The following is a 16,642-nucleotide window of genomic DNA, read 5'->3' as shown; positions in this document are numbered from 1 at the left end:
TTTTTTCTACTGAAAACATAAAGAGAACACAAAGTTTGACTGTGTTATTATTTTAAAAAAAATATGTACAATGTATCCACAGGTCTGGAACAATTACTACAGTTCAAATTCTGATGTATCTCTCCCAGTGGCAAGCAAAATAATTCTTTTGTCTTCTTTTGCTCCTTACCACATCAGTTTTTTCTTACAAGGTAATGTGTTACCTGTGTAACTTTTTAAGTTTAAATCTATTAACATAAATAACGTATAACATAACCAAAGCCTAGTTTAGTGTACCATTTGCCTAGTGTATATACCATTTGGAGAAAAAACGGTCTGGGATAAATCCTATCCTTTGATTTACCGATGTTTCTAAATATGAACTTTTAACAAAGGAAAGATACTTATTTCAGCAATCCTACTTAAGAGCATGCTTAACATGAAGTAAACTAGGAAAAAAAGAGTTGTATCAAAAATCCAGCATGAAAACATGATTAAAGTAGGACACCTAAAAAAATCCCTAGTATTTTGTAGGTCTCCTTAGTTCAGTTCATCCACTTTTATTCCTTTTCCCCTAAACTAACAAAGAAAAAATGATGTCACATGCATTAGCTACATCTCTGCTCCAGAAGCAACATAAAGAACTTGTAAGGTTTGGCCTCAGTGATTAAGGACACACCTAAGAGCTGAAAAAGCTGGATGAGATTTACCTACATGAAAACAGACTATAAGTTAAAAAGTTAAATAATAAATATCCATGAATTTTTAAAGCTAATTAAAATGCCAATAAGCTAGGTACAAAGTTTGAAAACATCAGATTTTATACAGGTTTACTATATACTTTATATCATAAATAAATGAAAAGAGAATTCAGGGTTTCACTGCAAATTCAGTTTCCTCAAAAAAAGAAAATTTCTCAATTTAGCCACCTAAGAACTCAACTGTCATATTTTTAGGATCAGAAAGAGCAGTAAAACTTATCTTTCTTCTACAACCCTTCAATTTCCTCCTCAAACTACATCATCTATAGAAAATTTAAGATTTCCACTCTTTAGTAATAGCACTAGATTTTCAGATTTTTTTTTTACTATTATTCAAACCACTCTCTTCAAATAGGCCTAAATAGATGGTTCCACTTCCAAAAGAAAGTGTCGCTTACTAAACAGTACTGTAAAAATCTATTAATCATTTAAACTCAACAAGTAGGCAGTGACATACTGCTAATTTGCCAGTGAATATTGGCCAACCAATTTTAAGGGGGAAAAAAATGACATACCAGAAGGCAATAGTGACCTGCTGCTCACGTATACAGTTTCGTTCCACGTAACTAGTGTTTTCTAAGAGTTGCACTGAATCAAGACTCCATTTTTATTCTTCAGTCATACCCCTGACCCCTCATAACTGTTTTCTCCAAATAAATGTAAACTTTTGATTTCCTAAAGCTCAAAAACGCAAAATCTGACCCACGAGAAGATTAAATGAGATGTGGTTATCAACTTAAACCGAGCCCAACTTACTGACCACGAAATACAAATTATCAGAGAAAAGGAGTCCAGAAGCAGAAAGTCTCCACTTGCTAACTCACAGCAGAGTCCTGTCCAATATTACACAATAACACTGCGTTTTGCTGTGGTTTTAGCTGCAAGGCTGGGTGTGCAAGCTGCAGCAACTATTCCAACAGCTTCAAGTATGCTACAACTGAAAAAAGTAGTAGTCAGGACCCAAAAGAACAGCAAAGGCTTAAAAAGAGGCAAGCAGAAGCCTCACCATCACAAAAGAAGGCCCATCAGCACCTCTTCCGAGAAATAGTTCCCTTCCCCCACCTTTAAGTAGGCACTTAAGACTGCCAAGCAGATCCATTTCTTTATTAACTGGTGCCCACTTGGGGCAACCGTACACCAAGCAGCTCTCAGGCCTACTCTAACCCCTTCCAAAAGTTCTCAAGTGAGGCTGAAGGCCGGGGAAACCGTCTTAAGGGCCCAGTTCTTCCAGCTCTCCTCCACCCCACCTACGCCCCGCCCCTATAGGCGCTCCTAGGGCCAGAGGAAGGACACCGGCCCAGGGACGGGCAGGAATTGCCCGTAAGAGAAGTCTTAGGCGGCCGGAGGCCTCCGCCATAGCAAGACCTGGAAAGCACCGCCCCCAGCGCACCTCCCCACACCCGGCGAATGTCTGCTCTATCCCCAGCAGAGACAGCGGAGAAGACAGGGCCGGGAGGCACCGGGCTGGGCTGCGCACCAGGCCCAGGCCTGCCCCTCGGGGCCGCGCGGACCACCCCCGAATCTGCTCCCGGGTCCGTCCCGGTCCAGCCCACGCCGGGGCCACCCTCACCTGGATGACCTCGTTGACCTCCCGAATACATTCCACCATGTGTTGCAGAATCTGCTCGGCCGTGAGCACCTCGTAGCGGTAATCCTCCTCCTGCTCGTGCCCCGGCCCGCCGCCGCCGCCGCCACCACCGCCACCACCGCCCGGCCCCAGAGCGCTGCCGCCGCCGCCGCCCGTCTCCCCGCACAGCAGTCCGTCCCGCTCCCCGCCGACGCCCAGCCCGGGCTCCACCAGCTCCACCTCGCCCAGATCCAGGTTATCATCGTCCGGCTCGTCGTCGTCCTCGTCCTCCTCCTCCTCGGCGCCGCTGTCCTCCTCACTGCACTCTTCGTCCTCGTCGAACTCGTAGTTGTAGCCCTCGTCCGAGTCCATGGCGCGACGCGCGGGGGCCCGGCGGACGCTGGCCCCTGAGGCGGGGAGAGGGCGGGGACGCCGAGGCCCCGGCTCTCGCTCCGGCTCCGGCTGATGTCCGGACGCAGGCCTGGCTCCGGCCCCGCGGGCCGCGGCTCCTCCCCGGGCGCGGCGGTAGGCGGCTGGCGGCGGCGGGGAGGGCGCGGAGGAGGGAGGGGAGGGAGCGAGGGGGCCGCTTGCCGCCCGCCTCAGTCAGACGCGGCTCCGCTCTGGCCTCCGAAGGAAAACAGTCCCCAGCGCTACCTCCACGGCCGCTGCTACTGCTACTGAGCCAACAAAGGGGCGTGCGTCACCGCGCCGCGCTGCGTCGTCGCGTCACGGCTCTTGACGTAATCGCGCCCCGCCCCGCCGCCCCTGCGTAGAGTGCGGGGAGACCCCACGGCCCGGGCTGGCCCAGGGAGCGCGGCGCGCTGCGGCGCGGCGGGAATTGCCGGCTGGGTTCCAGCTGCGGTCGGTCTTTGGGCCGACACCAGCGGACAGTGTACTGGAGGAGTCATTGGCCTCCTGGTCACCGAGGGGGACGGTTGGGGGGGGAGCACCTGGACCACCCAGTTGGTGGTTTTTGACGCTGGCCATGGGGATCCAGCCCCTCGCGCAATCCGTGGGGGAAGGTTGCCTTCCCACCGGGCCGGGGAGACCCTTCCCCGCCCGCCCTGGAGTAATTTCAAGAAGACCTCGGCTGTTCAGCTAATATTCCTGTTGCCTGGGCTACTCAGTGAATTCTGTTTTATGCAGATCGTCTAAACTGTGTAGCAGGTGAACCTCGTTTTGAGTAATTCATTTGATTCTGTACAGACGTGCTGTGATTTTTAAGTCGCCTATAGTGACGTCATTTAAAAGAAGCGTTTCCTGAACTCAGCTTATCAAGCACCTATTCAAGGCCCTAAACAATGTTATAGTCATGGCTTGCCTTAAATGAGCACCGTGTAAGGGGTTTACATATATATTTCTCATCTTCACGGAGCCACAGTACCCATTTTATACCTGAGACTCAAAGGGAAAGAGACTTGACCAAGACCACAGAACACTTGCTCTATTTTAGCGCTTAGGTGACCTTAAATATCAATCATAAAAATACTTTATAATGCATAATATGTATTATATACTGCATTGTATATAAAATGCATTGTAAGACAACACAATACCGACAATAATAGAAATATCTACAGACACCAAATAAAGCAGAGATAGTGCTTGTCTCTTATCTGGAAATGTGCTGTGTGAGCTGAGTATTGATGGATGGCTAGGAGTTTTAACAGAGAAGGTAGGGAAGATGGTCTAGCCTGAGAAAAGAACAAAAGCAATAGCACAGTAGGTGTAAAGTAGTTTAGTTTGGGGAGCTTAAAGTGCAAGCAGGGTAAATGGCAAAATATTAAGCAAGTTAGTGACCAGGACAGTAAGAGTATTTTATGACATTCTAACTGTAGGCTTAAATCTTTGTAAGTGGGACGGGAGAACCAGAGAAATGTTCTGAAGGAAGAAGTGGCATGAGAAAACTCCCTCTTGGGATAACCTGAAGGACTGGCCAGACTGGAAATTTGTTAAAGTCTGAATACCTAACTTACTTATAAACCTTACCGTTCAATCTACAGTTTCCTTTTGGAAACTGATTCTGAAAAGTGAAAAATTCCTTTATAATGTGCATAAGCCTCTACTGATTTGTCCGTTTTGTAAATTTTTTAATAATCAGATTTCCTAAAACGATCTTAGGGTTTGCAAATTAAAGCTTTTAACATCAATGCTGGTAGGTCTTGGTCCTTTGATTCTATTTAGCGATTCTAGGTTGTTGCCACACCTGGGGCAAGTTAAGGACACTAGTAACCCTTCTCATCCCCACTATCATATACCTACAGAAAAAATCAGCAATGCTTGTCAGCACCCTAAACTCCTTTGCCCCATCTTTCTTTTCATCTACCCCTATCTTGAGTGAACCTTACCATTCACATCCTGCCCTTTGGTACTGGAGCAGCTGACCACTATTGGAGAAATTTTCATAATCACATGCATTCTGTTATTAAATTCCAATCACCTACCACACCTGAACCCTCAACACCACCCAGCAATCCTGTTAAATTTTTCTAAATTGTTCTCCCACGCTAGGCAACTCTTTCAAACCTTTGCCAGTTTTTTCAAATCCCCAATCCTGCCCTTCCAAATCCTCTCAAAGTACGTGACTTTACATCACAGAGACATTTGACATCATAAGGACCAATGTGACTGAAGCATACTGAGCAAAAAGAGAGTGTTAGGGGATAAAGTCAGAGAGGGCAGATCAAGGCAGAGAGCCAGCAGGACCTTGTAGGGCATCTTAAGAAGTTTACATTATTACAATGGGAAGCATTAAAGGATTTTAAGCAGAAGAATGCAACCATATGATCTGTGGGTTGTTTTATTTTTTTTAATAACTATGGGTGCTTTGTGGAGAATGGACTATGAAAGCAGAGACCAATTATGAGGCTGTCTCAGTAGTCCAGGTGAATTATGATAATGGCTTGGGCCAGGGTTGTGACAGTGGGGATGATGAGAAGCGGTCAGTTTCATGTATAATTTGAAAGTAGAGCCAACAGATTTGCTGATGGCTTGCCTGTGGGGTTGATGGAGGAATCAAGGATGCCTCTTAAATTGGGGGCTTGAGCAACTGGGTGAATGGTGGTGCTGTTTACTGAAATACGTTAAATTTGATATGCTTGTTAGACATCGAGGTAGAGATGTTGAGAGGGGAGTTCCATAGGCTAATATACAAGACTGAAGGTCAAGAGAAGTTAGGGCTAGATATATAATTTCACCAGTGTTTATGTCAACAATGTTGAGAAGCAGCATAGGCTAAAATTTAAGAGCTTAGGCTCTGGAGGAAACAGAGCAGAATTTACCTCTGCCCCTCCAGTTGTTATCTATAACTTTGAACAAATTACTGAACTTCACTTTGGAGGATTATAATTCCTATTCTCATAGGATTATTTGTGAGGAGCAAATGGAATAATATATTTAAAGCACTTGACACAGTGCCTGGCACATAGTTATATGTTCACAAAATTAAAACCTTTAAAAAGTGTCATAAGTCACCTTACATCTTGCAGGAAAATAACAATAACCAATTGGATTTATAACCTTTTAATTGATTTTATTTTGATTATACATGTATGTACATGGCCTATGTCATCCTGTTTTCCAGGGAAGAAAATTGTCCTGCTTTTTTCTTAGAAAGCTTTTCCATAATCTGATGACTCCTTTTTTGGTCATTATCATAGTGCCTCTGAGTTTTGGGGTCTCCTATTCATGGGTAAACAATCATAATGAAATTTTCAGCAACACTCATTCCATTGATTTTTTTTTAAATATCTTAGAATCAGGTTAGTTTATAGTGCTATTAAAGAAAACCAGTATAACAAGTCCTCTCTGGTCCCAAATTGGCTAAGGGATGACCCACATACAATGTTTTTTTAAGTGACTTGATCTTAAAGGTACTACCTGTGTTACTGCCTTCTCAGCTATGGTGATTACTGGGTTGAAGTACAATAGTCTGTAAACAACAACAGGACAAGTTCCTTGAAAAAGAACAGGCAAGTTAATATTTCCTTGGTGCCAAAAGAATAATTGTTTTGTAATTAGGTACTCCCATTTTCCCCATGTCCTAATAAGGTCAAAAATATTAGTACATATTTATTAAATATCTACTCATGGAGCAAAACTCCATAAATATTTATATGCTCACCAAATAGTTATGAACTAAATTCCAACAGGGAAAATGTGCAAGTGCTTTTCAGATAAATAGAAATTAAAATAGCACTGGAATTTTTCTAAGGGCAGATAATAGTGCTGTAAGCTATGAAAAAACCTCTAGTAACGGCAGGGCACTAGGGTGACCAACTGTCCCAGTTGGCATAAAATGGGGATTTCCTGAGATGTGGAATTTTCAGTGCTAAAACTGGGAAATCTCAGACAAACTGGGATGTGGTCACCTCACCAAAAATTCGTGTATGATTTAATTAAAACACCATTTCCAAACCTAAATGGAAATTGCTTTTTGTCATTTTGCTTATAAAGTTTTTTTAATGCAGCATTTTTGGGGGTTGTTTTTTTTTAATGCTTTAGTTGTTCCTGTGTTTTACCAGGTAGGAGGTAAGAAAATGAAATTTTAATTTTAATATAAATTTAATTTAAAATTAAATTTTAGCAAATGTGCAGGGAGATTCTAATAAGCTAATTGAATACCTTGCATTTCTTTAAAAACATCTGTGTACTTCATATTTTGTTACAAATAACAATTAAGTCTTATACCATTGTTGAGAGGTAGATCTTACACCAGTTCTATGTGGTAAATAATAATAAGGCTTAGAGAAACTGAGGTTATATGCCTCATTAGAAGTCTGGTAGAAATAGTTAACACAGTAACCAAAAATAGAACCTGAGAATCCTGACTGCAGCCCCCTGTCTAAAATACACTCTCTACCTTATCTTTCTTCTAGAATACAGAATTATAGACTTTATTATTGAACCGGAGATTTTAAACAAGTAATTATCTACAATGTGTGGTAAGATAATGCTGGATCTAGAAGTAGAGTACATACACGCCCTCATACAATTAGACAAATGTACAAAACCATAGTGTCTGTGTTCCCCATAATTGCAAGGCACATTTATTTGGCCTAATAGTGTGCTTATATTACAGCAAAAAAATAGCAAATGATCACCCACCCTACCAAGAAGTGAGCATTTGTTTGTCCTAATGACAATCATGAGGCATGCTGCACTTCCATGAGCAGGGATGGAACTCATGGCCCCTGCAGTGGAAGTGCAGAGTCTTAACCATTGGACCACCAGGGAAGTCCAAAAAAGTACTTTTATAACAAAGTTTGCAAGAGAAATGCTTCTCTGGTTTACCGTATCTCTGTTGTGTTGCCCTGTAGATGTATTTGAACGAATGGATGAATGAACAGGCAAAAAGTGAGCACATATATTATTGAGTGTCTACTATATGCTAGAGTAGGTGCCTACACTTTTTAAATTTACTCCTTATGATCTCATGAAGTTGGGATTCTTTTTTTATTTTAACTGAAGTATAGTTGATTTACAATGTTATGCCAGTCTCTGCTGTGCAGGAAAGTGACTCAATTTTACACATATATACATTATTTTTTAAATATTCTTTTCCATCATGGTTTATCCCAAGAGATTGCATATAGTTCCCTGTACCATACAGTAGGACCTTGTTGTTTACCCATTCTAAATGTAATAGTTTGCATCTAGAAGTTGGGATTCTTTTTTTCTTTGTTTTGAATTTTATTTTATTTTATTTTTATACAGCAGGTTCTTATTAGTTATCTATTTGATACATATTAGTGTATATATGTCAATCCCAATCACCCAATTCATGATACCACCACCCCAACCCCCTGCCGTTTTCCCCCTTGATGTCCATACGTTTGTTCTCTACATCTGTGTCTCAATTTCTGCCCTGAAAACCAGTTCATCTGTACGATTTTTCTAGGTTCCACATATACGCATTAATATATGATATTTGTTTTTCTCTTTCTGACTTACTTCACTCTGTATGACAGTCTCTAAATCCATCCACGTGTCTACAAATGACCCAATTTCATTCCTTTTTATTGCTGAGTAATATTCCACTGTATATATGTACCACATCTTCTTTATCCATTCGTCTGTCGATGGACACTTAGGTTGCTCCCATGACCTGGCTATTGTAAATAGTGCTGCAATGAACATTGGGGTGCATGTTTCTTTTTGAATTAAGGTTTTCTCTGGGTATATGCCCAGTAGTGGGATTGCTGGGTCATATGGTAATTCTATTTTTAGTTTTTTAAGGAACCTCCATACTGTTCTCCATAGTGGCTGTATCAATTTACATTCCCACCAACAGTGCAAGAGGGTTCCCTTTTCTCTACATCCTCTCCAGCATTTGTTGTTTGTAGATATTCTGATGATGCCCATTCTAACTGGTGTGAGGTGATAGATACCTCATTGTAGTTTTGATTTGCATTTCTCTAATAATTACTGATGTTCAGCAGCTTTTCACGTGCTTCTTGGCCATCTGTAGGTCTTCTTTGGAGAAATGCCTATTTAGGTCTTCTGCCCATTTTTGGATTGGGTTGTTTGTTTTTTAAATATTGAGCTGCACGAGCTGTTTATATATTTTGGAGATTAATCCTTTGTCCATTGATTTGTTTGCAAATATTTTCTCCCATTCTGAGGGTTGTCTTTTCGTCTTGTTTATAGTTTCCTTTGCTTTGCAAAAGCTTTTAAGTTTCATTAGGTCCCATCTGTTTACTTTTGGTTTTTTTTCCATTACTCTAGGAGGTGGATCAAAAGAGATCTTGCTGTGATTTATGTCAAAGAGTGTTCTTCCTGCGTTTTCGTTTAAGAGTTTTATAGTGTCTGGTCTTACATTTAGGTCTCTAATTCATTTTGAGTTTATTTTTGTGCATGGTGTTAGGGAGTGTTCTAATTTCATTCTTTTACATGTAGCTGTCCAGTTTTCCCAGCACCACTTATTGAAGAGACTGTCTTTTCTCCATTGTATATCCTTGCCTCCTTTGTCAAAGAGTAGTCAACCATAGGTGCGTGGGTTTATCTCTGGGCTTCCTATTCTGTTCCATTGATCTATATTTCTGTTTTTGTGCCAGTACCATATTGTCTTGATTACTGGAGCTTTGTAGTATGGTCTGAAGTCAGGGAGTCTGATTGCTCCAGCTCCGTTTTTTTCCCTCAGGACTGCTTTGGCTATTCGGGGTCTTTTGTGTCTCCATACAAATTTTAAGATTTTTTTGTTCTAGTTCTGTAAAAAATACTATTGGTAATTTGATAGGGATTGCATTGAATCTGTAGATTGCTTTGGGTAGAATAGTCATTTTCACAATATTGATTCTTCCAATCCAAGAACATGGTATATCTCTCCATCTGTTTGTGTCATCTTTGATTTCTTTCATCAGTGTCTTGTAGTTTTCTGAGTACAGGTCTTTTACCTCCTTAGGTAGGTTTACTCCTAGGTATTTTATTCTTTTTGTTGCAGTGGGATTGTTTCCTTAATTCTGATCTTTCGTTGTTAGTGTATAGGAATGCAAGAGATTTCTGTGCATTAATTTTGTATCCTACAACTTTACCAGATTCATTGATTAGTAGTTTTCTGGTGGCATCTTTAGGATTCTCTATGTATAGTATCATGTCATCTGCAAACAGTGACAGTTTTACTTCTTCGTTTCCAATTAGTATTCCCTTTATTTCTTTTTCTTCTCTGATTACCATGGCTAGGACTTCCAAAACTATGTTGAATAGTAGTGGCAAGAGTGGACATCCTTGTCTTGTTCCTGATCTTAGAGGAAATGCTTTCAGTTTTTCACCATTGAGAATGATGTTTGCTGTGGGTTTGTCATATATGGCCTTCATTATGTTGAGGTAGGTTCCCTCTATGCCCACTTTCTGGAGAGTTTTTATCATAAAGGGGTGTTGAATTTTGTCAAAAGCTTTCTCTGCATCTATTGAGATGATCATATGGTTTTTATTCTTCAATTTGTTAATATGGTGTGTCACATTGATTGATTTGCATATATTGAAGAATCCTTGCATCCCTGGGATAAATCCCACTTGATCATGGTGTATGGTCCTTTTAATGTGTTGTTGGATTCTGTCTGCTAGTATCTTGTTGAGGATTTTAACATCTATATTCATCAGTGATATGGTCTGTAATTTGCGTTTTTTGTGGTATCTTTGTCTGGTTTTGGTATCAGGGTGATGACGGCCTCATAGAATGAGTTTGGGAGTGTTCCTTCCTCTGCAATTTTTTGGAAGACTTTGAGAAGGATGGGTATTAGCTCTTCTCTAAATGTTTGATAGAATTCACCTGTGAGGCCATCTGGCCCTGGACTTTTGTTGGAAGATTTTTAATCACGGTTTCAATTTCATTACTTGTGATTCGTCTGTTCATATTTTCTATTTCTTCCTGGTTCGGTCTTGGAAGGTTATACCTTTCTAAGAATTTGTCTGTTTCTTCCAGGTTGTCCATTTTATTGGCATAGAGTTGCTTGTAGTAGTCTCTTAAGATGCTTTGTATTTCTGCAGTGTCCATTGTTTAGAAGTTGGGATGCTTAATTTTATGGGTGAGGAAAAATACAAAAAGTAATTTGCCAAAATTCACCACAGGTGACAGAGCTTTGATTCAAGTCCAAGTTTTCAGAGTCCAAGCCCACTGTTTTTTCCATACAATTCTCAGTAATTGTAATAAGAGCTTATTCCTTTTCTAAAATGTGTTTTTGTATTTGTTATAATGGAATAATTGCTATCAAGCCTACTGTTGTCCAGATTGGCAGCATAAACATCGACTGTATGCAATGTTTGTTCCTCCTGGAAACAGGTAATAAAAATAGAATAGTGAATAAGCAAGTGTGTTATCTTCAATCCAAGTAGTCCCGCTTTAATCTTGCAGATACAGCCTTATTGTTTTTAATGAAAACTTAAAATACATGTCACAATTTTTTTGTCAACCCATGAATAGTTACTTATTAGTGACTACCCAGTGCAAAGCACCTTTCTACACATTCTGGAGAGATTTAAATAAGAAGAACGCTGCCATCTAAGAAATCATTATTTAAGGGAAAGAGATTTAAATTTAAAGGAAAGGTTAGTTATAAAAATGGTAACTGTGACAAACCAAGAAGAATGACACAGATGGTACGTGCTAAGGAGTTTACAAGAGACACAAGTCACTAAACTGAGGTGTTCTAAGAAAGGATTATATGCTGGAGTTTCTCATACCTCCGTGCTTTTGCATCTGCTATTCCCTCTGCCTGACATCCTTCCCAATCATTCTTTACCCCCAGTTAATACATACACTTCAAGACTACTGTTTTCTAAGCCATTGCACACTCATCACTTGATGCCTAGAACATGAGTTGTCTATGTATCTCCCATTACCAACACACTTCCAAGCTTTTGATAATGTTGGAATGAATTAATATAAACCTAAAGCTATAAACCAATAGACACTGTCTTCTTACCTCAGTGTGTTGATTGAATCTTGCTGACATTATATCAACATTAGTGTTCTTACCTGTTAATTCTTCTAGGTCACCATGAAAACTTGAAGCTTGTGTGGAAGAGGAGGAGGGGACCTTATGTGCATGTTCCCCACCACACCCCTTATCTAGGGTTTCTCTAGGGCAAATGCCCAGCTCACCTCTCACATCCTCAGTGGTCCCCCAGCTTGGAATAGTTCATGGCCAGAGAGGATTGATGTTGGAATTCAACACATTGGACACAACTGATACAATGCAGCCTGTTTATGAATTAGTGAAAGACTGTAGCAAGGAACAAAATGGAAAAGCCTTAAGGGCCTGAAGATTGCAGTAACCAAGGGAACACAGAAGCAGCAGCATCTGACAGGTCCACCTAGCCCCAAAGCATTCAGAAATGAAAAGGTTTTTCTTTTTTCTTTTTCTTCTTTTTTTGTTTCTCTCTTATTTTTTTCCATTTGTTTTGTTTGAGACAATACGACGATTTAAAAAGAGAGGAACCAGATGCCACTCTTTATAGTTATTTTGTAATGTGGCAAGAACCGGTTTTACATTTCTGTCTTCTAACTATACCCTCATAGTTAGAAGTAATAATGTAATAGTAATAATGGAGGGCTTCTGACGTATGACTTCTTGTACAGTCCAGAATTCTTTATAAGCTGCTTCACATTTTGCTTTCATGAAAAGATAATTTAGCCTGTTGGATGCATGTTTTGACGTACTCAAATTCCAAAGCACTGAACAGAGATCCCATTTTAAAGAGTTTGAAAGGTCAATAAAAATAACTATAATCATTACATTGTCTCTAAATATTATTAAAATGGTATAGTTATAAGTTATTGATTAGTATATTTTTACATAAAGCAAAGCGAGGTATATGCAGACACATTTTCTGTGAATGATAACAAACTGCATATATGAGCTATGAGTCTTTTTTTTCTTCTAGGTGATTGGATGTGGGAGGTTGCAGGTAGAGAGGGTCAAACAGAGGGATGTTTTGAAAAAGTGAATATTACTCAGCTAACTGTGAGAGGCACTATTGTGTGGCAGTCAGCCCCATAGGCTCCAGAGCTAGAAGCCCCACTAATTAAGTATATGACCTTAGGCAAGTTACTTAACCTCTTAAGAGAGTCTGTCTTCCCATCTTAAAAAAAAAAAAAAAAAAAAGAAGAAAAATAGGATTTTCCTCAGTGGATTGTAAGGATTACCTGACTTAATGGAACGGACTCGTTACATTAACATTATTGGACACAGGATATGTACAATGTTTTGTTTTAGACGTGAGAATATACACAGATAATTAGTCAATTTTAAAGCAGTTGCCCTTTGAAGAGTACAAACCATTATTCATTTGTCAAATTGTTGAAAAATGTTGCTGTGCTCTTCTTATATGCCTGTATTTTTTTTAATTTTTAAAAAAAATTTATTTATTTTTGGCTGCGTTGGGTCTTCGTTGCTGCCCACAGGCTTCCTCTAGTTGTGGTGAGCGGGGGCTACTCTTTGTTGTGGTGCCCAGGGTTCTCATTGCAGTGGCTTCTCTTGCTGTGGAGCATAGGCTCTAGGCACGCAGGTTCAGTAGTTGTGGCACACAGGCTCAGTAGTTGTGGCTCACGGGCTCTAGAATACAGGCTCAGTAGCTGTGGCACACAGGCTTAGTTGCTCCGCAGCAGTGGGATCTTCCTGGACCAGGGATTGAACCCGTGTCCCCTGCATTGGCAGGCAGATTCTTAACCACCGTGCCACCAGGGAAGTCCCATAAAGAGTACTTTTTTTTTTCACACACACCCCCCCAAGAACCAGTTTTTGCCCCCTTGGAGGCAATATTGCCCATGTTGAGAACATATGCACTTAGCTAAGGCTATTGCTTTCAAAGTCTAAGATTGACAGTCAAATTCTAGTTTCAGAATTTTGATAAATATCTACCAAAGAATAAATATAATATAAAAATTAAATTTCCTGAGTTAAAAATAAAACCCACAGAATTAGGTTAAAAAATAAAATAATTGTGTATATTCTTGTGTGTGTACTGTGTGGCTCAGCTCAGGGTTGCCACGTTACGTAACTCCAGGGGAGTGTATTCACAATACAGTCTGTGTGATGCGAAGGGAAGGAGAAAATGGAAAACAACTTGAAACTATAACCATAATGTGGTTGAAAGAGAAACTCAAGTTTATAAATTATTTCAACTTCATCCCACTCTAATCATTGTCAATGTTTCCTGACATTCCTATCCTGTACAGAATTAAGTTTGTTATTTGAAAAATGTAATTAATGCTCTAAGAATGCTTAAATCACTCGTATTAATTTATATACAGGCCAGAAATGTATACCAACCACAAAATTCATAGTGTATACACATTCATTTTAGTCCTCAATCTAGAACTAAGAACATGAATGCTATACTAATTTTTACTTCATATAGACATTCTTTACAAATCAGTGTATCAAAGCTAAATTACCCATTCCAGGGTAAGACTGAATTCTCCTGGCCTATATGCCAACGAACTGAGGGAAGTCTCCAACCCACAGCCTGTAGGGAATTGAATCCTTAATTAAGAACTGAAAGCTTAAAGTTAAATCCTGCCAACAATCACCAGAGCAAAGCTTGGAGGTGAATCTTTCTGCAGTGAAGCATTCAGGTGAGATTGCAGCCCTGTTTCAAGGCCAACACCTTGTTTAATCCTTGTAAGAGATCCTGAGACCAAGGAGCCAGCTAAGCCACACCCAGATTTTGACCCACAGATACTCTGAGATAATAAATGTTTGTTGTTGTTGTTTTAAATTGAACTTTCCTTCATTCCAACGAAAATGTCTACTTTTCCATGATCAGCTGTTCAATAGGTGCCAGAATAATTGGTTAGCCTACCTACTATACACTACCTTAGAACTTAGCACTTTTTCATAGCATTCATCAAACTTGTATAATATCTTTCTTCTCTCTGAGTTTGTAAATTACATAGTTGGTCAGAGACTATTCTTGTCATGTTTATTACTATAAACTACACATATAACAAAGTTTTCAATACTTAGAAGGTATACAACAAATAAAGATCTAACTTGTTTCCTCATTCATTCTTTCTAATCTTTCAAATTAGATCTTTACCCTATGTCATATATCAAAATAAAATCCAGATAAATGTTTAAGTATAAGGAAAGAAAACATTATTAGTAGAAGAAATATTGGTGAATATTTAATCATCTGAGAGTGAGAAAAGCCTTAGAAGGGTAGTACCAACAACAATATCTATAAAGCAAAAGATTAATAGTTTTGACTACATAATTTGAAGCTTCCTTCTGTAAAAGCAACATCATAAATAAAAAACAAAGACATACTGGGAAAAATATTTGACATACATAACAGGGAGTTATTTATCTTTTTAAAAATTTATTTATTTATTATTATTTTTTTTTAGGCTGCACCGGGTCTTAGTTGCGGCACGCAGGATCTTTAGTTGCGGCATGTAGACTCTGAGTTGCGGCATGCATGCGGGATCTAGTTTCCCAACCAGGGATTGAACCCAGGCCCCCTGCATTGGGAGCACGGAGTCTTACCCACTGGACCAGAGGTCCACAACCTTTTTGGCACCAGGGACTGGTTTTGTGGAAGACAATTTTTCCACGAATGGGGGTGGGGGGTGAGGGGGACGGTTCAGGCAGTAATGCAAGCTATGGGGAGTGATAGGGAGCGATGAGGAGCAGTAGATGAAACTTTGCTCACTCTCCCGCTGCTCACCTCCTGCTGTGCAGCCTGGTTCCCAACAGGCCACAGACCAGTAGGTCCACGGCCCCGGGGTTGGGGACCCCTGCACTGTACCAACAGGGAAGTCCCAGTGTTACTTATCTTTAATGTATACAAATCTCACATGAATTAATAAGAAACATTCATATATACACATACTAGTGTGTTTGAGGGATGGACTAAGACATAAGCTGAAATACAAATGTCCAATAAATGACCCCAAAAGGTTAACTTTATTAGTAATTGAAATGGAAATTAATACAAATATTTCATTTTCACCTGTCAGAATGGTAGAGATTTTATAAAATGCTAATACTGATTTGATGGGAGAGAAAGAGGGATAGAATGACACTTTGTAGGAGTACAGCTTTTCTAGAGGGCAATTTATAGGTATGAAAAATCTTAAAATGAGCATATAATTCTTCTAGCAACTTAACCTAAGGAAATTTGTACCCGAATCTGGTTGCAAAATGTTCAAGGAATGATTGGTTAAACAAATTATAATATAATATAATACAAAAATTGAAAAATTGAAAACTATGCTACCATTTAAAACTATATGATAGGGACTTCCCTGGTGGCACAGTGGTTAAGAGTCCGCCTGCCAATGCAGGGCACACGGGTTCGAGCCCTGGTCCGGGAAGATCCCACATGCCATGGAGCAACTAAGCCCGTGTGCCACAACTACTGAGCCTGCGCTCTAGAGCCCACGAGCCACAACTACTGAAGCCCACATGCCTACAGCCCATACTCCACAACAAGAGAAGGTACCGCAACTAAGCCCGTGCACCAAAATGACACTCGCTGCAACTAGAGAAAAGCCCACACGCAGCAACGAAGACCCAACGCAGCCAAATAAATTAATAAATTTATTTTTTAAAAAAACAAAAACAAAACAAAACAAACTATATGATAGAAAGCTATGAATTGATCTGGAAAGATGGTCATACTGTGTAGTTAAACAGGGAAGAAAAGGCAGCTGCAAAGCAGTGTTAAAGGATGGTCCTAGGTTGTGTATGTGCATTTGTATGAGCGAGTTAAGGGAATTTCTAAAACTTTATTAAGTTTTCATTTATTAATCATAAGATCCACCCATTTTAAATGTACAATCAAATGATTTTAAATACATTTACAGAGTTATGCAACCATCTCATTTCAG

General features: G+C 40.0%; 1 protein-coding gene across 2 annotated transcripts in view; it reads right to left on the bottom strand.

Annotated features, from left to right (window-relative positions):
• The window catches only part of ARIH1 (ariadne RBR E3 ubiquitin protein ligase 1), a 113,787-nt gene extending 110,787 nt beyond the window's left edge, over positions 1–3,000 (bottom strand). The window contains exon 1 of one of the 2 annotated variants that reach the window (XM_029236557.1): positions 2,311–3,000. In XM_029236557.1, the coding sequence (XP_029092390.1) occupies positions 2,311–2,679 (369 nt within the window). In that variant the 5' untranslated portion in view covers positions 2,680–3,000. The remainder of the gene's footprint in view (positions 1–2,310) is intronic. The other variant, XM_029236558.1, reaches the window with a different exon arrangement.
• Between the last annotated feature and the right edge of the window lie 13,642 nt (positions 3,001–16,642).

Source organism: Monodon monoceros, unplaced genomic scaffold (assembly GCF_005190385.1).
Source record: "Monodon monoceros isolate NGI ecotype Baffin Bay Population unplaced genomic scaffold, NGI_Narwhal_1 Super_Scaffold_21, whole genome shotgun sequence".
In the NCBI taxonomy this organism is placed as follows: Eukaryota; Metazoa; Chordata; class Mammalia; order Artiodactyla; family Monodontidae; genus Monodon; species Monodon monoceros.
The sequence above is the reverse complement of the archived record's forward strand: the minus strand, read 5'-3'. Positions and strand labels throughout refer to the sequence as shown.